The sequence below is a fragment of the Alosa sapidissima genome, chromosome 24 (genome assembly GCF_018492685.1).
Source record: "Alosa sapidissima isolate fAloSap1 chromosome 24, fAloSap1.pri, whole genome shotgun sequence".
Taxonomy (NCBI): Eukaryota; Metazoa; Chordata; class Actinopteri; order Clupeiformes; family Clupeidae; genus Alosa; species Alosa sapidissima.
In genome coordinates this window covers 7980101-8005868 of record NC_055980.1, presented here as the reverse complement: position 1 = coordinate 8005868, position 25768 = coordinate 7980101, and the positions used below count along the sequence as shown (strand labels likewise).

Sequence of the window (25768 nt, the reverse complement as noted above, 5' to 3'; positions counted from 1 at the left end):
AGTAAAGTTAACATTTAACATTTTATTGAAAATGAGTATTACCAAGCAGTCTTTTTTTTTTCCAGATTCATTTCAGAGCTCACCAGTCCCTTGTATTATTTAACATAAGAGTTTCAAATGCACCATCAACAATTCCTGTTTCATAAGTGTAGTGTATTCTCTAAACTTTTGTTTAAAAAAGGGTTCCTTAGTGTTGAGGCATAAGGCAGCAAGGTAGCAGAAAAGCTGGTTTAAACTTTAAGTCATGGAAAGTAAGTACAACATTGACATCAGGTGTCACTGACTTAGCACAGTTTTGCCACTGAAAAGGTACCATCCATGCTTCTTTACAAGATAACGACCTTATACTCAAAGACGGCAAAAGTTCTGAATAAAAAGTAAAAGATGACAGTTCTGTGGTCCATAAATTCTCAGTACAACGTCACCACTTTACTTTACTAGGTCTTTTCAGAATTTCTGATAATATTGCCTGGACCTTCACAGGAACCGTAAGACCGCTCTTATGACATGACTATAAGTGTGACTGTAACATATTTTAGAGTTTTTTGTACTTGGATCGAGGAGCAATTGGTATGCCATACCACATTCAGTTTACTTGACCAGTCACAGTAATGCCCCATGAATATAAAAACAGGGGGAAAGAAAAGGCAGGAAATTAATCTTGGCATTGATACACATCGTAGCCAATGAACAGAATTAGCCCCTGTATATGTAAGGAGGCACTGATAAGGCTTCTTAAAAAAAAAAAATAAAGACAAAACCTTTCGCCACAGGAATGTGTTGATGGGTAATAAATAAAGCAAATAGGAGACAGTTCTCATACAAAAGCAGTAAAAAAGGGTCAGTTTAAGTCTATGAATGGACCGGAAACCTGCAGTCACCAGCTACATTTTTTTTGTTTGTTTTTTAAGCGGTGTTTTGGGTTTCAACCAAACCTCCCTCCTATGTCCTGCTAAACGTTCCTCTTTTATCATCTCATGTCAGCAAAGGGCACTTCAATCACAAATGTACACACAACCTCACACTCAACCCCACACATCAAAACATATACACACATTCATACCTCAAACAAATATTGTTTTCTTATGTTCTCTACAAAAAGTCCACCCATCACCTAGCTTTTATAACTCTCGTGGGATTTACGTATATCTTAAGAAATCTCAAAACATGTACGGTTGCACTGTTTAACTGTCATGTAATCCATCAACATCACCTGGCACCTTTACATCGTAAAGATGCTCAGTTTGAATTGAAGCTCCTCTGGCACAGTACTCCTTGGCCTCTGGGAGTTTGATTGTCTAAAGCTTGGGCACTTAAGAGGAAAGCAGCTGGCAGCTGAAGGCTGGCAGGTTGGTATACACTTTGGTAACTAGAGGGGGGGGGGGAGCAGCAGTGGGTTACCAAACCGTTGGGCCAGGCAGAGGAGTAGGGTGCTGGGAATGCCAAGGGTTGGGGACAAAGGCGGATCCCTCTTAGAGGACGGTGCTCTCGGAGTCGAGTTCGCCGTCTTTGGGCTGGCAGCCTGGAGGCTGCTGCTCCCCAGACAGGTCAGGGATGTAAACCCGGCTCAGCCCCTTGAATGCCATCCCCGAATCTAGGCAAAGAAAAATGGACACCTTAATGAGACATTTCATTGTGGCATGGGATTAAAGTGAGGAAACCTGATCTTGTCTATGGAAATGCAAATGTTGGCAGTATGAATGACATTGGTTAAACATAATAGCTATTCCTTTCAAATACATCAAAACATCACACCATGCAATATAGTCTGTAGTAAGCAGTGATAAACTTACATAAACAGCTTTCTGTACCAGTTGTATCATTGTGTATGAATTAACATTACAAAGTGTTAACAGGAAGTTTATGTTCAAGCTGTGCAGCATGCGTCCCCCCCCCCCCGCCAATGCACTGTTTTGGTGGTGTGGTGGTAGTTCCAGTATAGCAATAATTTCAGTTGCCACATCTTGCTTTAGAAGATCAACAATAATCTATACATTGTGCATAACTCCAATGTGGCAGATTTTGTTCAGCCTTACTCTTAAAATGCCTCTAAATATTTTGTCAAGATATTTGGTAAGAAATAAAACACCATGGCAGTTGAGTGAGGTTGCAAAACACTTTAGTTATTTCAAATAAAAGAAGCAGTCACCACTTCAGGTAATCTCTGTCCACCCCAATCATAAGAAAACAGTCAGTCATTCATAAGTTTGTCCCACCCTACCAAAAAAGTTGGAATGCTGTGTAAAATGTAAATAATTGTACCTCCTTGCAAACTGCCCCAATGTTTTTTTTTTATTATTGCCTTGTTTCGTTTTAATTATTTTAACGTGTCCTTTTTTCGTGATATGTTAAGCACATTGGGTTACCGTTCAGTGTATGAAATCGGCAATATAAATAAAACTTGCCTTGCCTCAAAAAGGATAGAAATCTTGTGTTACGCTAAAAAAAACAAAAAAAACATAAGGACATTTCACAACTGATGGCACCATGGCACCATGATTGGATATAAAAAAGAGCATTCCAGAGAGGTAGAGTCTCTGAAGTAAGATGCAGAGGACTCATCACTTTTTGTAAACCTGCGCGGGCAATAATGCAACAATATAAGAATAAAACTCCTCAATGTGAAATTGCAAAGAACATGGGGATTTCCTCATAGTACATATCATTAAAATATTCAATCTTTGTAAATATGGGACAGGGATGAAAAACAATATTGAATGGCTGCGTTACTACATTAAAAACAAACTCATTTCTGTGAGAATCATTTTATGGGCTTAGGAACACTTTTGATAACCACCGTCTATGAACAATTTGATGATCCATCCACAAATGCTGGTTAAAACTCTACCATGCCGAGAAGAAACCATATTCAGAAGTGATCCAGAAATGCCGCCGTCTTATCTGGGCCCAAGCTCATCTCAGATGGACTGAGGCAAAGTGGAAAACTGTCCTGTGGTAAGACCAATCAAAATTTGGAACACTCTTTGGAAATCATGGACGTTGCATCCTCTGGGCTTAAGGAGAGAGACTATCCAGTTTATTATTAGTGCACAGTTCAAAAGCCGCCATCTATGCTGGTATGGGGGGGCATATGGCATGGACAGCTTTGCATATCTGGACAGACAAATATGGGTTTTGAGGAACATTATGTTGTCATCCAGACAAAGTCTTTCTCAGGAAAGACCTTGAATATGTCAGGAAAACAGTGCCAAAATTCATTCTGCACAAATTACAACAGTATGGCTCCACAGTAGAAGAGGCCAGGTGGTAAAATGGTCTGCTTGCGGTCCAGACCCTTTCATATTGGGTGAATCATGGAACGGAAAACACCATTACGAAGACCCCAGACTGTCGAGCAGCTGAAATCCTATATCCCACAAAAATGGGACATTTCATCCTCAAAACTCCAGCAACTGGTCTCCTCAGTTCCTAAACAATTCAAACAATCCTAAGCTGCATTCAAAGGAAGAGGTGAAGCATTACAGTACATGCCCCTGTCCCAAATTGTTTGCAACATTTCTCTGTTTCAACAACTGTCTTTGCACTATTCTCAATTAAATATAGCGTTAACATGATTTCAACTTTTTTGGAAACGGCCCGGGGTTGTAGATTGGTGGGGGACTCCGGGCAAAAGGGAATCATCGCAATTGGATTTTAAATATGGCTGTACACTACATCAAATTGAACCTGCCTAGTACAAATAACAAAACTGGTATCTCTGTATACTGTAACTTAAATCCAACATGAAAAATAAATCTGATCTGTGGGGTTCCTGTTAACCATGTTTGATCCAATATTGAAAAAAAAAAAGGTTGATTTCCACATGAAATGTTGTACAGGCTCTAAATGGAGGACCCAAATATTATTTCAGATTGATCACCCCTAACTATAGCTGCTTGGTTAAGTGTAGAAGTGGCTGTTTTCAACACACATTTTACACAAATTTCCAACCATTTTCTCATGTATTTTGCAAGCCCACACACAAACTGATAATGCAAGAATGTAAATAAATGAAGCTGGAGGATGTCTTATGAATGATAAAATGTTTGCAATAGTGAAGAATTCACAATCCACAGAAACGTAGTATGAGTGTGCATGGTAATAATGATGATGGTAGAGCAACAGAGCTTGAGTAGTTAAATAAAGGGGGTCAAATCATCCCTATAAACACAAACCTCTGCCACTGAAATCTCTTCAACCTGTGAATGTGTCATCATACATTGCTGTTAGTCATTATTATCAACAGATAGATAGATAGATAGATAAATAAAAACACTCAATAAATTCAAGTTGATTTTGTCAAGCTCTCAGTAGAGTATGTTCCAGAGCCAGGCCAGAAACAATTCATTTTGCATTACTGGTACCCCAACACAACTCAAACGTGTGGTTAAGCACCTGCATCTTTAAGATCAACCCCATCTGAACTCGAAGCTTAATACCCCACTGTACATTATAATTACCTACTCTACATTATAATTACCTAATATTCTTGGCCTCACTCTATCTACTGATATATCCACTTAAGAGCGTAGGACTTACCCATCATTTTGTAAGCAGAGCCACAGATGCCGTTGGTGTCTGTGCCTGCCCCTGAGGTGGGAGGCTGTGGCGGAGGAGGGACACTAGGCCGGTTCCGTGGCCTTGGTACAGGCCGCTGCCGGGGCAGAGAACCTGTTGGGTACGGTGAAAAGATGGGGGTTCCGGCACCATCCTGGGGAGTTGTGATCGGTGGAGGTGTGTTGGGTGGGGTTGGAGTGCTGGGCGGGGAGGGGTCTGCCCCAGGCTCTGTCAGGCCCTGAGGCGGAGGAGTGCCCTGCGTGGTGGGTGGTTGTGGAGGTGGGTGGTTGGGCGCCTGGATGGGTGGCTGGTTGCCGGAGTGACGGCGAGGTGTCGTGCCAGCTTGGGTGACCGCTAGAGTGGAGGTCTGCGCTGTGGGAGAGTGGCTGGAGAGAGGTCTTCCTGTGTGGGGGAGGGACTGAGGGGTGCCTGGGGCGGGATGCTGGCCTGGCTGAGGGCCCGGTTGACCTGGAGGGGGGATGGCTGGTTTCGGAGGGGCAGGGGCTGGCTTTTTGGTGCCTAGGAAATGAAAAAGTAAATGAACAGAATTTAGAACATGAAAAATAATTGCATCCCGATTCTAGATTCCATCTTGAAGAGCACTTTGTGGTTCTCTCACTGATCTCATAGGTACAGTTCTCACTGGCCCTTACCTCTGCGTGTCAAATGAGGACTGGGGCCTGTGGTTCCCGCCACAGGGGCCCCCACGTTCAGCTGGCCTGATCCTGCAGAGCCGTTCCTCTGGGGTGGGGGTGTGGACGCAGACTCCCTAGACTTGGAGCTGGAGCCGGAGAGGCCAGAGAAAGTCAACACTGAGCTTTTTACCTTAAATACAAGAGGTCATGGTCAAGGGCAGGCTCCATGCAAAGCACCCGCTAAACCGTGAAATTAACCTCCTTCACCTTTCTCTCATCTGAGCACCCCTGAGCACACATGCTGAAACTGTTCTGTAGAAATGCACTGAGCGTAGATAAAGGGCCCAATATATTGGATTGTTTTCTGCCCACAAGGCTGAGTCGTGCATTTTAGCACGAGCACAGAGGCGTCTAGAGATCCGTGTAACAAAGGCTGGCACTCAAAGGGCATAGCTCTATTGAACCAACCCCAAAAGAGGTGGGCTGCATTGTGATCTGCCTGTACTGCTTGCTCTCTACAGGGAGTGTTTTAAGAAAAGTTTAGTGTCCAGAGTACTTCTGACCATGTTAGTGTTTCAAACTCAGTACCAAACACAGATTTATTATCTCAAGTTAATTGGGTGAGAGGTAAAATATTATAATCTAAAGTTCAGCCACTGTATGTATTACAGTGTTGACTTGAGTCTGAAATACTTTTGACACAAACCTTTATCTGTGTATAAGTCAAATTAAAACTAAATGCTTGTTGAATAGTCCAATTACAGTTCATTCAGTGCGCACAATGCAGCTTAACAATCTGTTTGGTCACATCTGGGTGACATATACCAGATGCCTGTTGCTAAGCAACTTCCTTGTAAGAAAGAACACTGACCATGCACACATCTCTGCCTCAGCCGAACGGAGTGGCAGAGTCGGAGGAGCCCCGAGTGGCTCTTACCTGCTCTCTTCACAGGGCTGGACTAGAAGCTGCTGCGCGGCCGCCAGGGCAGCTATCCCCAGCGCCAAGCTAGGCTGGCAGGCCTCCAAGCCCTGCCCCCCCGGCACAGGCAGTTGGGGTTGGAGCTCGGCGGCAGGCTGCCCCACCGCAGCCCCCGCCACCTCCACTGGAGGCAGAGGGGGCTGGAAGGCAGGCGAAGCGTGCTGCTTTCTAGTTAGAGTATTGCCTCTACGCGGAATGTGGTCCAGTAATTTGTTAGCGGCACTACAGCACAGAGAGAGTGGACAGTGAACACAGACCCAGCGCCAAGCTTAAAATAATATAAGTAATCACCAAAGAACAGCCCCCCCCCCCCCCCCCCCCCAAACACCATCCTCCAACAAAGACACCATACACCACACCCACAGAAAGTGCTTTTATTGGATTGGTTTGAGAGAATCCCCAAGCCCTTGTCCAAGCTGGAAACCTTGAGTATAGTCACACATAAGTGCGTTCCCATGTGTTCCCTTGCAAATCTCAGGGGACTCGGTATGCCATTTGTGAGGGGAAAGATGTGCTCAGCAGTTCTCCATACACCATTCTTATGCCCTTCAAGGGCCCCATTCTTGGACACGTTATTTTTCCCTTTGCATTTTGGCAGAGTTGGCCGAATTATATTATCTATAGTTCCTTCCATTAAAGGTGCAATGCACCATTTGCTGTTTCTTTGGCTTGCAGATTTCAGCTAGAGGTTCAAAACATTTGTGATGTTTTGAAGCTATGCGTTTTATAGTGTACAGTAAAATGAACTAAATGAGAAAACTCAAGGCTCCAACTAGGACATGGCACAAGCTTGCCACCAACATCCCATATGAAATTATGGATGACATACTTTCAACCAAAGGTATAATTTGGCATAATTAGACATTACTTGATTATATTAGTAGAGAAAAAAAGCCTATTTAATTGAGTAGTTAGGAAATTACTATTGCAGATATTTAGACATCACTGATGAGCTATAGAAGTTCTTGTGGAACCATTATTTAGTATTTACTGGAGGAAAGTTACCTGTCTCTGCGAGGAATATCTGAATCTGGTCCCACCATACTACTCGGCCTTTTCCTTTCTATGGTGCCACAGTCGTAGTCTGGAGTGGTCAGGTGGTTGACGTGGTTTGTAATCGGTGTTGGCATAGTAAACATCCCTGATACATTGAAGTCCACCTCTGTGGAAGACACAAGATATTTGGTTATGGTTATGGGATTTGGCAGACGCTTTTGTCCAAAGCGACATACAAATACAAAAACAATATAATATTTAAAATTTAACAGGGAACAGATTAGAATGTTGGTCAAATATAAGGAGAATAGCAATAATAAACAACAATGTCAATTCAATCAATAGCCTAATAAAATAAACAATGAAAATGAGGGGAAAAAAGCAATAATAAACAATAATGTCCATTCAATCAATGATATTTGTGTGAGATGCTATTGTAGTTATAACATGTAGTTTAGAGTTACTAAATCATAAATTCCTATGGACAGGGTTCATACCATCAGGGAAGAACCAGTCTGCATGCTGAATGATGGGTTCAATGATGGTCACCACATGGACTGAAGTCGCTGCAGCCATTTCTGCCAGACTCCTGAGGAAATAGAGGGCGTTGATTGGTTAAACACAGCATTCTGTGTACAGAGGATATTGTTGACTGAGGGGCTGCGACAGTCCTCACCCTTCAGTTTTGGCCCACAGTAAATTGGGTCCCAGGACAATAGCTATGTTGCTAGGGGTCATCTTGTTGATCTCACTGTCTTGAGCCAGCTTCGCGAGAAACTTTACCAGGTACCTGCAAAGTCAGACATTACAAAGTTAACAACATCTTATATTTCTAAATTGGTCATAATTAGTCTAAATATGTCTATGCACATATTCTCAGGTCAATGGTGACAATGTTGGATTAATCCTTGATTTCAAGCCATTGTTCACTGCAGCAGAAGCATTGCATGTCAGTGTGACTCACCTAAAGTTAGCTTTGTTGTTCTTTGGTAATTGATCACACACCACCCATAGTGCTTGCAGTCTTTTGTCAGGATCAGACACACTGTCAAAAGACACAACTTCGCATTAGAGGAAGGAATTCCGTTGGTCTTTCCCCCAAAGTAAACAGACCTGTCCAGTTTCACTGGCCTTACTTTACATTACATTACATTACATTACATTTGGCTGACGCATTTTTAGCCAAAGCGACTTACAACATGGTAAACAGTTTAAGTTACATTACATTACATTACATTTGGCACATTACATTACATTTGGCTTGGATTATTAATCAATCAATTATTACTTGGATGCTTGGATCCACTCATCATACAGCTGATAGGTCATTAGTGGCTCTGGCAGTTCTCTCAGGTAGGACTTCAAAGCACCTGATGACATGGAAAACTGTTATGTCATTGATGAGTTTTTTATGATTATAAATGGCAAAAAATTAATTAAAAATTAGAATGAGACTGTACCAGCAACAGCGTGGGGATCGGAGTAGAACTCCTCCAGCTGAGATGTGGAACAGTCCAGAGCAGCCTTCAACTTCTTCAGCTTCGAAGCCCCAGCAGCAATCCGGAAGAGGCCCTGGGGTGAAATTTATCACAATGAGTTTGTAACACACACACACACACACAAACAAACACACACACACACACACACACTTCAAAGCCTCAGCAGTGATCCGGAAGAGGCCCTGAGGGGTATTTCACAAAACCTACAGTAGATAAGGGATTAAGATGGGATTTTTAGGTTATCCTGGATGAATTTAGCCTTGACTTGGTTTCACAAAAGAGATGGCACATAAGTTACCATGGGGATTTATTCTCTGCACGTTAATTCTAATGGTAATTATGTCGTCTTATTGGTTCAGCTAGCTGTCATTCACATCAGACCTCCGTGCTAATTTTTAAGGAGCTTTATTCCATTTATAAACTATTTGCTAAATGTAATTGCTCGCAAAACAAAACAGATTGTCTTCCTACTACCATATAGTTATTATTTTAATTGTGATAGCCTTATAATTATTAACATAGGCCTAGGTACTCTTTGTTTGCTTATTTTATTGATAGACGTTTGATGAATAGCCTACTGTAGTTGATTGGAAGTGGAGGGGCAAGTTCTCGGGGGTATTTTCAACTATAATATTAAGGTAGGCCTATACTATGTGCATCTTTGCAGAGGCAAGCGCTTTCTTAATGACGTTGCATGCCGAGACAAGAAAGCACTCACACGTGGGTGCAGACGTAAATTTGCATTCAGTTGGTCTACCACGCCTACTCCCACTGTTTTACAGAAATAGCCATGATTCCCCATTCCAAAAAGGACAACTTTACTTCATTGTTAGTCTTTATCAAAAGCGGCTGTTCACTTTGTGTGAATGACGCTATTTTCCGCGTCTTTTTTATTCCAACCGTGGGCATTTTGGAGCAGAAACGAGAACACGCACACATCCTGAATTACTTACACCTGGCTTGACATAGTTGCTCCTACTCATCTTGGATTGGCGTTAGTGAAACGAGTTTAGCTAGGATGACCAGACAATCTTGGATGTCTTAATTCTGCCTTTGTGAAATACACCTCTGGGGTGATTTATTACAGTGGGTACTGTGGTACAAAACACCAAGAATGGCAATGTGTTAACAGGATTATCATTTACCAAAGATTAAGTTTATGGCTTTGGTATTTCAGTTGTAGGGCTCCTTATTTTGGGGAGACAGATTAATATGTGAGCATATTTAAATTTCCTCTGCAGATCCGTCTGGCTATCTTCCCATTAAAGTCCATTTCCATTTCACAAAAAAAAAAACAGGAACCAATCACAACTACTTATCTGATATGAGACAGGCTTTATATGATAGACAGATGAATACGATAGCAGTGCTGTTGAACACTAGCAATGGCTGCATTGATAGCATCAGTGTTACACAACACAGACGTGTATTTTCTTTGGAGCGGAGTGAACAACTGCATTTAAAACCTTAGTTTACAAGAAAGATTTGGTTGTTATACCTCCAAAAAGATCTGGTAGGAGTTTAATGTGCCATTTTAAGTGTAATTTCACTGCTGATTACACCCCCTGGAAGTGAATGAAGGGTCCCCAGAGAATCTACTTTACCCAGAGGCTACTTCTACACTGTTTTAGAAAAGAAAGGTGGAATATTTCTTTTTTGCCAACATCTTTTTTTTTATTAGTATACTACAAATGAAGGAATTAAAGAAAGTTGTAATAAAACCAAACTCAATTGCATGAATTGGTAAACTTACCTGACAGTGAAACAACATTTTCTGTTTGTTTTGGGTTTTTTTTTTTAATCTAATTTTAGATTGCACTACCGGTATGTCTGACAAGAGGTTGAGGTTTTCTTTGAGGTTTACGTTCCATCGCCCAGATGGAATGAAGCTGTTCCTGTTTTACAGAGTGACTGCGTCACCCCTTGACCTTTCCATCTGGCCCTGTGCCCTCTGCTGCTCTCCCTCCCTCTCTCTCTGACGTACCTCCTCCTTCATGCCCGTCTCCAGCAGCATCATCACACAAGCCTCCATGGGTAGGGCGATTTCTCGGTTACTCCTCTTTAAGTGCTCATCTAAGCCCGTTCCAAAGGCTGGCTTCTCAGTCCAGGAGTCTAAAGGGGAGGGGTAGATTGCCATGAGCTCTCCTTATATTACAAGACTGATAAAATAGCACAAACACATTTCCTTCTGCTTTCCTGATGCTTGTTGATAATTACAACATGGATGGAATCTGGGTTAGGGGGCTGGAAGTGTTTTGAGATAAAGGAGGTTTAAATTTCCACCAATTTCTCAGCTGGACTGTGAGGTGTGAGTGGAGTCGAGTGTGCCTGTGAGAGCACGTGTGAAGGAGGGGTGGGGTGACCAGGTGTGTGCAAGTGGGAAAAATTACTCATAGGCCACATGCTGAGAGAAAGAGTGGGTCTGTTTGTTTCTCACAAAACACATGTGCCACTAAGCAAAAACAAAAACATACAAAAAGACAGGGGAAAGTCTGGATCTTGCCGAGAAGGCCATTCAGTACAGGATCTACATTATGCTTAAACCAAAACACTTTTTTTTTTTTTTTTTTTTAAACTTTCATTGAAACACTAACTAATTTAACTGACATCTTTAAAAAACAATCTATAATACACATATTTTTTCAGAATTTCTTGTTTGTCAGGGGGTGTAGCATGAAAGCTTCCTGACATCACACAAGTGTGACATTTATAAACACCAGAGTAGTGCAAGACACATTGCAGTTGCAAGTCCAATAGTTACCTTGCTGTGCTTGGATGGTAGGCAGAACACTCTCAAGCACGGTAAGTGATCTGCGGTGGTAATCTGCTTGTGCTTCTAATAGCTGGAAACAGAGCCCACATTGTAGCACATGGTCCATTAAAGGGAGTGTGCAGCCAGAAGCAAAATAAACAGAACTTTACAGTCAGGAAAAAAAAAAAAAAATCGGTCTGCATATGGCTGCAAGACCATTAACTGATTTCCCATTCAAACTCTTCTAGATCCAGTGATTAATGCTGGCAAGTACACCCACACATACTTCAAATCACTTACCAACACATAATATCGCGCATAATCTCCCTCCTTTGAAGAGAAGTTGTACATATCTGCAGCAAGTTGGTCCTGAGAATGTAAAAAGGAAACATACTTAACACACCTCTGTAAGGATTCAGTGATGTTCAAATAGGAATCTGCATCTCAACCTGCCAATGTATTAAACACTATAAAAGTCCGTTTTTGAAAATCCACTTAATCAGACTGGGAAGCTAACATTTTCACACCCACTTACTTTAGTACTCACACCACTCCAATAGTGAATTGCAACTCAACCCACTGGCACACAAGATGCACAAGATTTCTGGTAAACGACTTAGTCTTTGGCACACTTTACGTCCATTAGGTTTCCCCTCGTAACTCATTAATCTTTCATTGTCTGGTCAACAACTCCCAGCTGGGCTCGGGGAAAAGTGCTTGCTAATGAAAAGTTGGGCCCTGGACTTCCTGTATTCAATGCTGCTGCTTGCAGATAAATGACGCAACACGCAAACACAATGGAGAGCGACGCTGAAGACGTGTGCTCTGCTGACGGCAAGTTTCCACTTTATGCGGTGGTCGCCGTCAGACGAAGACACAGGGGAAGCTCAGCACTCGGTCACACATGAACGCAGAGCATGCAAACGACCATATCACAGCGTCTGATGCCTTGTGAGTGCATCGGGAAGAATGAAATGGTTTTATGGTCGGAGTTGGTATCCCTTGGGCTTGAATGCATGGCCCACAAGTTAGCAGACAACCCGCTCTGCATTTCATAGTTTAGCATATATGGACAATGGCAATCATTCTGTTGGCTTCTTTACATTGTGACTTTTAAAGCCTGCGTGAAAAACCTAAGGCACTCTTGTTCAATGACCAAGGGGGTATATACACTAACCCCTTTAAACCAAGTGAAATTAGTAGTATGTGAAGCATAAAGCCTGAAGTGCGTTCATTTGACACACAATGGCAAATGTTCCTGGCAAACTTTTATCTTTGAACTTTTAACTCTGAACAAGCAAAAAATGGTAAATTGTTTGTTTTAAACTGTAAACAAAATGGCAAGCAACAAGGTAATAACCATACACTTTGCTCTGCTTACCGAATTTGAATGCACCTCCGGCTTTAGTCTATATAGAGTAGTATACCCCCCAGGACACCATTTTTAAAACTTGCTTACTGTCTATCTCCTACGGCGAAGTATGTAGTTTTAGTTTGATGTAAAATGCACTGGAAAGTGTAATACCTTGCACTGCTCAACTTTGTTCATAGCTTCATCCACCTCTTCTTTGAGTGAATCAGCCTTGGCTGTAAGCGCTTGAGTGTTTGTTCCTGAGATTATTGACTTGGTTGCCTGCAACCACCTGAAAATTAGACAAGTTAAAGACTGATTACACATATTCAGTGTGATAAGAAAAAAAATGTGGCACACAAGATAATATTTCAGGTATGTTTCACTACTGCATTCAAGTGTTCAGATACTATTGCTGAGGCTGCTCAAATAGCACAGCAGGCAGTTCCCTTCTATTTCCTTGACTGAACAGGAATAGCTAACTGCAGTGGTCTGTGGATTTTTTAAACAGGTACAACCTCAGCTTCCATGAGCTATAACATTTTATTGCATTTAATACTTTTTGGTGTTTGCTGACGTCTGTAATTAGAACAGTAGCTTTATACATTTTGCAATGTAAAGTAACAGTGCTAATATGATGATATCACAATAATAAAAAATCCTGCTAGTACAGGCATAATGACTGTGGTTTGGATATATAGCTCTGACCAGCCCATGGTTGACCACCTATGATTTAGTTGACAAGCTCAACCCGTCTCTAGCTCTAGCCCGTCTAAAACTGATGATGCAAACTTTTTAGAGCAATGTTGCTGAGCCATGTTCCCATTGTGACTGTTGTTGTTCTAGCATGTTCCCATTCATTCATTTCAACTTTCTTTCTCTGGAGAACTTTAATTGCCTATCGGTGGCAAATTATCATGCACATCCAATCAGAATACATGGAACCGGTTATGTGGTTACCCAGCAACACTGTTCAAAAATTTGGCACATGTATCATGACCTTAACTGTGTCCAGCAGGTAAAGAACAGTTCAGTGAGCTAACCTCACTCCCTGGTGCCTTAAGAGAGATCTAGTGATGAACGCCAGCACTAATGGGCTTTAGTCTCCACACCAAACAGGTCTGCAAGGGTGCAAGTTTTAATCCGTTGCAGGACTGTGGATGCCACCAAACAGGTTACACCTCTACATTTTGGCTGGCCTAATGGTGGCCTACTATTACAATGCCTATCTGGTCTAACTCTTCATCAGAAATTGTTGCCCATGATACAATGGACATGCATATGGGTATATTCAGTGGCACGACACAGAATTGCCCTTTTGTACGTATTTGTAAAAGCCTTACCTTGCTTTTGCTGAGTCGTAGTCCAATACCAGCTTGGCCAACTGCTTCCTCTGCTTCAGGATGTTGGGAATGTCCACCTGAGAGGAAGCAGATGCAGCTTTGAGTTTTTCTTCACCATGGCAGATATGGGAATATGAGAATAAGAGATTCTATTTGTAAAGGAGTTGCTGTAAAGGGGAAAGTGCAGTAGGCACTAAAACGGAATGCCTCACCTCTGCTAACTGACTGAGAGGGTCTAAAATATCCTTCTCAATTTGCACCTCATGCTGCATTAGCTCTGAGGCTAACCGGTTCTCAGCATCCCCACAGACCTCCATCATTTTCCTTCGGACACAATCATACAAGAAAAAAAAAAAAAACATTAGACACCATTACAGCTGACCCTTCACATATAGTAATGATTCAGTGCCATCAAGAGGACTTTATCTCCATTAACCATCAAGTCTCCATACTGGAGCAATTTTACACTACACATGAGTCATACACAGAATTAGACTGACGTCAAATGCCTGACGACTTTGATGATTCATTGGCCAGGCTACCATGGCCCCGCAACTGAAGCACTTTATTCACTCCACGCTCGGTGAACGTAATGCTTCAATTGTGCGAGCGGCGCAGCCCGGGTGTAAGGAGAAGAAACCGTGTAAGTGCACTAGACGCACCCTATGAGTGACTCCTCCCCCAGCTGCCCACCCCCATCCTGCATGGACTGTGAGAGGGCGAATAATGGGAGCTTTTTCTGTGTGAGGAAGAAAGAGGGAGAAGGAGTTAGCATGCATCTCTTAAACATCTGCCATCATTTGTGCTTAATAGTTTTGCATAAGTCTGACGTTGAATTTCTGACCCATATCAAAGGGTTATGTTTGCTCTTGATAGTGAATGTAGCCTGGGAATATCCATACGAACCTTCGGCAAATTTGGGATTTGCTCTGCAGGTCCGTCTGGCCAAGAGGCCATTGAAGCCCATTTCCAATGTCCCTAAAATATGGGCACGCAAATACAATCGCTAATCTGGCATGGACGTGTTTTTCTTTGGAATTGTGTAAACAAATGAATTTAAAACTTTAGTTGCCGCACCTCTGAAATGATTTGCTAAGAGTTTAAATGCACAAATGTAAGTTTAATTTCACTGCTAGTTACGTCCCTGGTGAAGGTCGTAAGCCAATGAACCTGGACCAGACCCACTCTCAATTCCAATTGAGAAGGTCTGCATGCTAACCAGGCTATAGTGAATGCAGAGCATATACTGTCACAGCTGTTCTGTGGTAAAAGGTATTGATGAACGTGTAGATGAGAGGCCATTCGAGGCCGAACACAGGGGTAACGTACATGTCTCTTTTCGCCGTCAGTGCCGATGTGCCCCTGTAAACACGAGACCATCCTCTTGTGCATGTTGTGGGACACCACACGCACCATTTCCATACGTCGCTCGATCTGCACAGACAGGGGAGGGGGAGAAAAATCAATGTCACCAAAGCACTCCGAAGCCGGTCATCATTTTTCAGTCCTGACTGAGTGGGACTTGTTCACAATGTTGAATCAACAGTCGACCAAATAACCAAGACAAACATTTGGAGACCTGTTATGCAATTGCTGCAGGACCCATGACACTGTGGAGGAGGAATTCTTCGAGCTGTCTTTGTGCATATGTACGGATGAGCAGAAAATGAGGCCTTTGTTTCCCTCTCCATAGTAACCAGTAAAACTAGGTGTCACTGCCTTTCCTGTTTTGAAAGACCTTGTGGTACAAAACAAAAAACGAGCTGACCCTAGCAGCCTGGATGGCAACTATGCATGGTTTTAGAAGTCATTTAAGGGGTGGAGTTCGTTCAAGTTTGATTGATAACAACCGTCCCAAAGGAGAGATGTTGAGGGATGTGCTTTTTAAAGACCTATGACTCATACTTCACTACTAAAGAACATTAGGCCATGACTCCTTGCCTTGACCTGGAAATGCTTCACATATTTTACAATATAATTCTCTTGGTTTTCAAGACACTTGTGTTTAGTATTCGAATTTCTATGATATACACACATGCATGTTTAAATATCAAAGCTGAGGAAACCAACCAGACCTCTATCAGTTATATGATAAGCCCAAGGACAAATTACTTTTATAACACATCTGTCAGAGCTTTTAACATTTCTGCACACAGGCACAAGGAGGGTGAAAGGAGGGTGTGTCTGTACGGTGTGACAAAACTGGAAAAAAATGCAGTCGAACAGAAAAACACCCATGTGCAATGTGGGAAAAAACAACGTGACAAGAAGTCAATGCAACATGTCAATGTGCTTTTGAACAGGCCTGGAGGGGGCTATGTGGAGAGTTCAAACACGCAAAAGGAGCTTTGAACCAACAAAAAAAAAACAAAGGGAAGAATAAAAAAAACAAAACCTGTGTTCCAAAAACAGCCCCATAGTTCAGGAATTCCAACAGGCTGGAAGTGGAGATAAGTGCGTCTCCGCACCTCTTGGCCTCCATTACGTCACTCCAGCAGGCCTGTCGCTCAGCAGCTGGGTCAAACGGGCATTCCATCCTGGCAACCCCCCACCCCCACCCACACTCCTCTCCTGCATGGGAGCAGACAGGCAGCAGCAGTACCTGGCACTGGAACAAGGGGAATCCACTGACCCCTTCTGCTGCTCAGGGAGATCCTGTTCTGGGAGACGTGTTTGGATTAGAGGGGACTGGCTCGGATGGCGAGATATTGGTGGGCTTCCTTTTTCGTTTCACCCCATAGCAAAAACAAAAGATCACTGGCCAGACAGTGCATAGACAAAACAATTCTCAGCTTAGGGGAAAGGGAGGCCAATGATTCTGGAGCAGATCGACACCCTGTCCTACTGTTTTTGAGCTGGGAAACCCCACTGCTGTGATGAGAGTGAGGCTCAAACTAAGCTAACGGTGAAGGTGAACATGTCCAGACAAGCATGTGGTCCTGTGAGAATCACTGCAGTAGAACTGCTGCCTGGACTCGGTTCAGAATGGGTGTAGATCTTGGTCTGTCACAAGACCCTAGAGATTGGGGACGTGAAATCTAATCAGAGATCGCAGACAATAATTTGCTGGAGCACATTTATCATTTCCATTTCTCGTTTGGCCCGCGTGTTTTGATGAGGCAGTTTTGTCAACAGAACATACTATGAGCCCCATGAGTGTCACAGTGCATGCGTGTGGGCCCCTCTGGAGAAAAGAACTGGGAATAACTCCGTATAACTGGGGCTGATAGAACTCTATTGTGATCTACAAAAAAGTCCATCAACGCAACCAGAACCATCCCCCAAAGCCTTGAAGAGCTTCAGGCTGTGTCAAAATAACTCCCTGTGTGCCACATCAGAAGATGTTCCTGAAAGATGTGTGTCTCAAAAGGGGAAGAGCAGCTACCACATAACCCATCACAGGGACTTAGAGCGCAGTGAGCCAGACAGCTACCTCTGCACATCTGACACGTCAGAGGCTGTGGATTGACGTTGGCTTGTAGTCATTTCCACTCTCTTAATGTCAACACTCTCCCATACAAACCCCAGCTATATATTACATGCATTTTATTTCATCCACTGTGACATACAGTATACCTTCTGTCAGTGTGTCTTCCCAAGGAGTGGCCTCCACACTTGTCCATACAGACAAGCTACAAGAAATATTGTATGTTATAACAATATAACATACAATGGCAGTGACCCCCCACCACTAATAATTAGGATAATAGAAAATAATCAGTATTAGGAATTATAAAAGGTTATGTAGGTTGCAAAATTTGTATCAGTTATCTTTTCCACATTGAGCTCATTTGTAGTTTTATTACATTGTGATACATCTGAACCTTTGAGGGAAAGAACTATGACACCAAACTAGAATCTATGCTACCAAAATAAGTTGAATGAGCACTGTAGAAGTAGTGTGAATTGAGCATTAAGCATAACATTCCTAGGGAAACGTAAAAAAACGCGTAATCTTTGAAGACTTTTTAAGGAGTAGAACTCGTATTACTACATTTTAGACTTTTCAAGGCCCTGCGGAAACCCTGAAAAGAATAAGGATGCTAAGTCTTGGTCTTGGTGAAAGTAGAAGTTCAGCCCCTGCACCCTCACCCATCTCTGTCATGAACACCAGAATCCTGGCCTGTGTGGTGTGGTGCTTAATAAGTAACGCAGCAAAGGCAGATGCAACACCTCGGGTTGTTTGTTTAACACTTCATTCATGCAACTTGACACATTCTTGGGCGATCTAAATAAGGCGTTTGGAATGCGTTTGCTTAGCAGCGTGAAGTCAGGCTCCACCTGCTAAAGTACGATGACTCATATGGTTCCCACTGTTGTACTCAACCCGGATTAAAGTTCCATTGACCCGGTACACATTTACTAGTGGCCTGGTCGGAACATAAATCAGCCCTGACTCTTGCTAATGTCATTTAGCAATGCCTCAACACACAATCACTCAATAGCAGCTGCAGTTTGGGGTGAGATCTCTCAGTAGGCTTTTCCTTGGGCAAACAGTACACATACAAGTAGTTCAGGCACAATGCAAAACATACTGATAAAAGTTATGATGAGGTTTTGGCCTTGTAACATGGGACACTATTGACGCACCAGCAGACCACCACAAAGATAAATTCTCACCTGTAAAAGGTCATCACTTAGAACTTCTGTTTTCTCAGCCCTGTAGACGAAGAACAACAATAAGCGGTTAGATGGATAGGGCAGATTGGTAAGGCTCTATTCAAAGGAACATTCTAACATTGACAGCGCAGCATTCTTGTTTTACTGTTATTCTAGAGACAGCCCAGCCCAATCAGTTTTGTTTCCATGAAGACAAATTCAAATAACAATAGATAAGATTTGGGCTACAGTATTTACATATATTGAATGAACAAACATATAAAGGACTACATGTCTACTGTAATTCATTGTTCCAGTTATTTACCCATCATGCACGTGTGCCGTGCGATAATCTGTATCTGCGAATGTTTATTTTGACAAATCAGACCTGATAAACATTCAACTTTTTCACCAATAGCATATCAGCTCATGAAAAACAACAGAGGAATTGCACCCCAGCTGCATATAGTTGGCTTTTCATTATGCAAGACAAAAGCAAGCATTACAGCACTCTGGAACTCTCAACTGAGATAGGCCTTATACAAGTACAGCGTGAAGCCTAGCGCAGCGCTGCAAGAGTGCATCAGACATTGCTCGAGGGCCATCTGACAGCTGACCAGACTAGACTGTCTAGCTGAACAGCTGTCTGTGGGCCGGAGCCATGGACCCACCCCTATTCCCACAGCTCCGCGTGCACCACCCATCCACTCTCAGGGCCAGCCCTGCGTCCACACAGCTCAGCCCCTATTAATAGCAAACAAACACAACGCCAGCCTTGGACAGGCATTCCCGATTAGGTTCTCAAAAAAACCCTCGCAAGTGGGAAACACAGGCTTAGTTCACAGGGCTTATCATCATCATCATCAACACCTATGCCTCAGAGTTGTTACTGTGGAGCTAACACTGGGCACACAGTAATCAGCTTAGCTTATTATGCCCTGACATCGGCGCCTTATCTTCAGTATGTGCCATCCTACACAACTGCATCGCCACATTTAGCAATTTTAGGTATGAAATGAGTGCCTGCTATCTAGTGTCTGATATCTAAAATGATGTTTTTTCTTGCCATTCCCTGGTAACTGTTAAAGCCTGTCTTTGCATTATGCATCTGCATGTTAATCAGTGAGGCAACAGCTCTCGAAACCCCAATTTAGTTTTGTACTTCCTTTTTCTCTAAGTATTCCTGTAACTTGGCAAAGCACCGCTACCTCCTCAGCTTAGTTCCATACCTTGCATTTATCATGGCAATAAAAACAGAAGCCTGCTTCTTTACAATATTACTTATCAAATTATGCAAACTTCCACCACTCCTTTCACTACTGTTTACTGTTATGGCAACAGTGTGGTTGGTGCCCTGGTTGGTGTCTCACGGTTCATGGGAATGGGGTGGAGCATGAGTCTCCCGTAAATGGATTCCTGAAGAAGCAAAACGCAAACGGCTCATCATGTTTCTCTTCACTGTAAGCCTGCAGTGATTCATACCATGGGTAATCAAATCAGGCCAACTATACAGCTACATACTAAATAGGCTACTCATTAGCAATGGCCTGCTCCTGCCGGTGGATGCTAAATAAGTTAAGGCTTGCATTTATTTCACAGCTGTATCTTTGGGGGCTGTGAGTAATAAAGGTGAAAGTGATTATTAAGTCATTCATATTATAATTGCCTGTATTGTAATTGATCCACTATTTCATAAAACAAACTTCTAAGACAAACGTATAACAGAGGGTAACACTATGCTCTACTGGTGAGCAAAAAAACAAAATCTCATTTCGAGCAGATGGGTTCCCTCAGTCCTACGACAGCAAATTATGAGATCATTAAATCACAGGACATCTTTAGACTGGCGATCCTCTCCCATAGCCCTTCTACCACCAATCCCTCTCACTGTCTGCCATGTTCCTCTGTCCCGCCACTGCCAAAACCAAAGCTCCCTGCACTGTAGTAACCTTGTGACAGCTGCTTTCAATTAACACAAGGAGAGAAGGGAGAGAGAGAAGGGAGAGAGAGAAGGGGAGAGCAAGAATGGAGAGAGAAGGGGAGAGCAAGAGAGAGAGAGAGAGAGAGAGAGAGAGAGAGAGAGAGAGAGAGAGAAGTGAAAGGGGAGGGGGGGTAAAGGAAAAAGACAGAAGTTTCAACCAAGTCCAGAGAGAATTCAAAAGCTTTTTTTTTTTCCTCTCTCTTTCCAGTTCTTTCTGGAACCAGGCCTAGGCCAAGCTGGTGAGGTCACATGTGCTGTGGGGAGAGGCTAGAGTGAGAGCCTGCAGTGCATGGCACTGTTGGCAGCGTGCAGGCTACAATGGCACTCCTCGCAAATGGCTGTGGTTTGCCTGGCCCTTGAGAAGAGCCAATCAGCCCATACAGATTTCAATGGCCCGATTTCATGACGCCGGTTGTTAGGTTGTTTCCCGCATCACAGTGTGAAACAACCACGTGGCCACTGACTGCACTGTAAGCCTGGATGAAAATGTGCTGAACTAGGTTGTTCACAAAAGGCTCTGGACCTGACTGGCACAAGCTTGATGGACCATGCCATCCTTTCATATTAAAGTACAAAATATTGATCAACCCATCCAACTACAAGGTTAAAAGTCAAAGGCTTTTACCATGCATTTCCTTTACGATGGTACTAGGCAACATCAAAACACTCCAACACAACACTAAGAAGCGCACACACACACACGATAAACAGCTGTGCCCATAGCAACCTTTTCCTCTGAAAGCTTGAGAAGGATCAATCTGTTTGTTGACTTGTTTTTGATAAGCACCTCTGATAGCGCAGATCAGATGACAATGACAACTGTGGCCCTCCGGGTCCTATCTCAAGCAGCAAGGGACGCTGCAGTCTACCAAATTGAAAAATTCAATACTCTCCATAAATTTGTTGATGTCATTTTGGTTGCGATATCCGCAAACATCTTTCTCTAAACAGCCCATGACCCATTCCATCGCTCTGTTGGTTTGGAGTTGTTGCGTAATGAAATATCCTCAGGTTAAACGACGAATGCTGAGAAAATACCAGAGCTGTGAAGCCTACTCTTCATTCTGGAAGAGAAATGAACCAGAGTGGACACACCATTTCAACAGCAGCATAACGCCATGCAGAATGGCCGCTAATAAGGAACAAAATGGGCTCAAGCCTATTCCATCCTTTCACCTGAAAGTTTTCACTGAAGCAGTCTTTAGCCTACACAGACATGTCCCAACACTTTCTTCTGGAAACTAAAAAGCTAAACCAAGAAGGGAGAGAGTAGGTTTATAAAAAAAAAGTTTACAAGCTCTAACATCTTCCCAGGTTGTTTTCAGAACATTTCGCCCACATCCAATGTCAGAAGTGAATGCATCCATGCACAAGAGAGAAAAATAAAATCACCAAACATAGCATGCTTCGGAGGGAGCCCTTTTTACATTCCAAAGAACCGCTGCAATACTTTTCTACCTTATCACTGATTTAGGCTAATTCCTAGAAATCAAACTTCCTCAGCCAGAACCATTTCCTGTTTAAAAAGGCGAATGAGGAGAGATTTCCTTTGAGGAGCTGCATGCTGAACACAGTGTTCTGTCACTTTACAATCACAGGAACTCAGAGACCAGCTGAGGCCTACGTCCGGTCTACCCCCCCCCCCCCCCCCCCCACACACACACACACACACACAGTCCAAACCCATCTCCTCCCTTCAGCTTCTCTCTTCCCCTGGACACTCAGGTCTGCTTTCTGCATCACAAGTCTCTGATTTACGGTTAGTAAAATACATAAAGGAAATGATGAGAATTCCAGTGATGCCTCTCTGCACCAAAACCCAGCCAAGGCTGCAAGCTCAGGGAGGCCATTCAGTTGGAGCTTTCAAGATTTTACATTTCTTGAAAAACCGTGACAAAATGGGCACAGCTACTTCAGAAACTCACTTCACTTGAAAGATATTGACTTAGTGCTACTGATGTAGTGCTGTACTCAACATATTTTAGTGTAATGGCTGTGCATTATCACTTATTTACATCTGAGAAACAGACATCCAAACATCAGCCTTCAGTAGTTGGTGGAATAGGAACTCTATTTATAATTCCAGATACTATCTAGACCACTTGGCACGCTGACTCTTTCCAGACTGTTTGTGTTTCACATATTCAAGCCAATGCTTCACCTGTCATATAAAATAGCTGAGGTGAAACTAATTAGTCATAGCCTTAGAGCAGCCATGTACCAGACTGGAATTCTGTCTCTCACAACAAATGGCAGGTAACTTCTGGCACTTCTCAGTCCATGATTCACCTATGAAATCATCAGGAAAGAAAACTACACCATCCAGAACTAGAGAACACCCTGCTCCTGCCTCACCCATGACAACACACAAAGCACCTACATCATTCTTACTCACACAGTCACCATATCCTCAAACTACTACAATGGACTTCACTCATAGCTTCTCCTCATCATAAACAGTGTGCTAATCCCAGAGGGATGCATCAACAGCAATGTCTGCCCAGCAATGTATAGCTGAACAAAATTATCTCTGTGGATACACTTATGGAGGCTAACAAATAAATTATTCAAGGTCCAGTTTGACTGCATTCACTGGGGTGTGTTTCAGTGACCTTACAATAACAGCACCAGAGGCTCAAATTTGCCTCACTGGGTTTCTAATGTAGGCTAGGGTTCTACAATTGATGAAAAGCACTTCGCATTCATTAAGACACAGAGGACATTATCTTGGGGGTGGAAGTCAGCAACGGCTGAAAGGGCTGGCAAATCAAGGGAGCCATTGATGTCTTATCTGGGCAGTTCCTAAGGCCACTGAAAGCCAACCCACGACTGTCAAACCTTTTGCTTTTGGTGACACGGACACCATCTGAAAACTTACGCAGCAACAAAATTGTCAAAAGAAACAGCTCTGTGTTCAAAGAAATGTCACTAATGTACAAAACACCTGATGATATCTTTCGTAAAAATGTCAGGAGTAAGTCAAGAAATTCAATACTCAAATGTTGAGAAAGCCTGAAATCAGGATACTAGTTTTGAGTAGAGAATTATCTGCGATGAATTACAGGAATGGTAATGGCTAGTAAGGGATCAGCAGCAGCACACATCACATCACCTATGATCACAGTAAACTGCTCAAACAGCTGTCAAAATTATGCTGCAACAATATTAAATTGCATGCATGTCCAAACTAGTGAGGCATCACCAACTAGAAGTATGTGAATAACGTTGGCCGCCACCACCGTCGATGTTGGTGGTTAAAACGAGTAATTCTCCATGTTATGAGCAGAAAACATAGACAATAACTAGTCAGCTAAGATGACTAGCATTAGACAAAGAATGTACAAATTGCTGATGTTACCAATGAAGTTAACCAGAGTCCGTTATCAACAGCTGGTTATCCTTGCAAGTTAGCTAACCTTACCAAAAAAACTCAGCAAGTAGATAACGTGTATCGAGATTAAAACAAAATCAATTCAATGTCGCTAAATTCACAACATACAAGATCAACAATTGCTACCTTTAGCTACCTGTCGGGCTAACGTTATTGTTATGTTAGCGGTGCAATTTAAGAAAAGTATACTTGCCTTCCAACTGTTTGGTTGGCCAGTTGTTTCATCCGATTGAACTGTTTCTTCATTTTGAGTCCCACGGTCGATTACACCCAGTGAAAAACTGAAAAAGACTCCGCAGCAATATGCCTCATCAGCAGGGAATCATTTGATTGATCGTGAAGGTGTGCAGGTAGCTAGCTAGCTAATCACATTAAACTTTTCCGATAATTAGCTTAGCCTACTTCAAGCTAGCGAACAAGAAACGATGAAAAAAGTTATCTGGATGACATCGTCGGGATTATTCATGTCGTGCTTCCCGTTAAGTTATCTGTTCCTCAAATAATTTTAATTAATCCGTATTCTACTAATAGAAAGTACTTGTGGCCGATTCGTCCGTCCATGCAGTGAATTGGCCGGCTAATTCACTTAAACAAATCGCCCTTTCTCCCAACAATTCCTACCTCACCGCAGAGTACAAAGCTGATGGCGTATGCATGCAGGAAGTATACGTAGCATCCACCTCCCTCACTGACTGTTGTGGGTAGTTAAAAAGCACTGCTGCTACAGGGCAGTCCGAAATGTGAGAGTTAAACGTTTTTAACTAATTATGTTAACACATGCCTTTAAATTAACGATGTTTCGTAGTGAAAGTAATGGGTTGTAATCGAGACTACACACTCACGAAGTACAACCTATTTCAAACATTTTTTTTTTATTAGGGACGGTTGATCATAGACAATGTAGTTGATTTTACAGTCATATGAAAGATGCCTTTGGATCTCGTAAGTGTGTCCTAGATCTTTTTAGAAATGCAACTCAGTAGGCCGACATGGCCTAATTATTACAATCAGGTCATTCCACCATCTGAGAATTGCCATGAGAATCATTTTGATTCTGCTGAGACATCATAATTGCAGAAACATATCAAGTTGTCTGTTTATGAGATTATATTAGATCCATAAAAATACTTGTTTATCAATAATAATTTACACACAATTTTGAGATTGCCGAGCTGCCTTTTGCTGAAGAGATAATTTAATATCTTGTGATGGTGACTGTATTCTAAAGGACTTTTCTGCGAGACTGGACATGTTCTGTGTCGACGAGTGAAGCGTCTCCTATAAGCATTGGAGGTTATTTACTAAACACTGCGTCTAACCTGTAAAACCTTGCTTTCTGAGTGTCCAGATCTATAATCTAAGGTTCAGATATTGTTTGTGCTGTATCAGCGACCACTAAGTTAGTCGGCAGTCATGATCAGAACAAGCCATATTAGTCCAACTCATAGACTGTAGTCTATGGTCCAACTCAACAATGAAAAAACCGTGATTTTCTTATGAGATGTCGTTTGTCTAATGTGTTTATACACAAAGACATGCTGTCGTCGCCTAAGCACGGTGTATGGCTATATAGACTGTACCCATGTGCTATTTAAAGCCTCTCACTTTAAAGGCAATGTTTTTTCTCACGCTGACTTTAAGAACACGGCCACATGCTTTGCATTGTGGGAAGTCACAGGAAGCGG

The 25768-nt window shown here is 42.5% G+C and overlaps 1 protein-coding gene across 5 annotated transcripts; it reads right to left on the bottom strand.

The window, feature by feature from the left end:
* Positions 1-7: 7 nt before the first annotated feature.
* arhgap17a (Rho GTPase activating protein 17a) lies at positions 8-25765 on the bottom strand. Of its 5 annotated transcripts, XM_042082108.1 has the most exons (22): positions 24277-25765; positions 18733-18772; positions 15442-15546; positions 15019-15090; positions 14775-14851; positions 14325-14436; positions 14113-14189; positions 12944-13061; positions 11719-11787; positions 11428-11509; positions 10651-10778; positions 8628-8739; positions 8456-8537; positions 8132-8212; positions 7844-7957; positions 7665-7756; positions 7177-7333; positions 6130-6393; positions 5211-5338; positions 4540-5076; positions 4176-4199; positions 1471-1594 (listed from the first exon to the last, which is right to left on the bottom strand). In XM_042082108.1, the coding sequence occupies exons 1-21, from the start codon at positions 24327-24329 to the stop codon at positions 4195-4197; spliced, it is 2505 nt and encodes an 834-aa protein (XP_041938042.1). In that variant the 5' UTR covers positions 24330-25765; the 3' UTR covers positions 1471-1594; positions 4176-4194. The 5 variants fall into 5 exon arrangements, with proteins under 5 accessions (XP_041938040.1, XP_041938043.1, XP_041938041.1 ...); XM_042082106.1 differs by lacking the exon at positions 4176-4199 and having other exon boundaries at positions 8-1594; XM_042082109.1 differs by lacking the exons at positions 4176-4199; positions 6130-6393 and having other exon boundaries at positions 8-1594.
* Between the last annotated feature and the right edge of the window lie 3 nt (positions 25766-25768).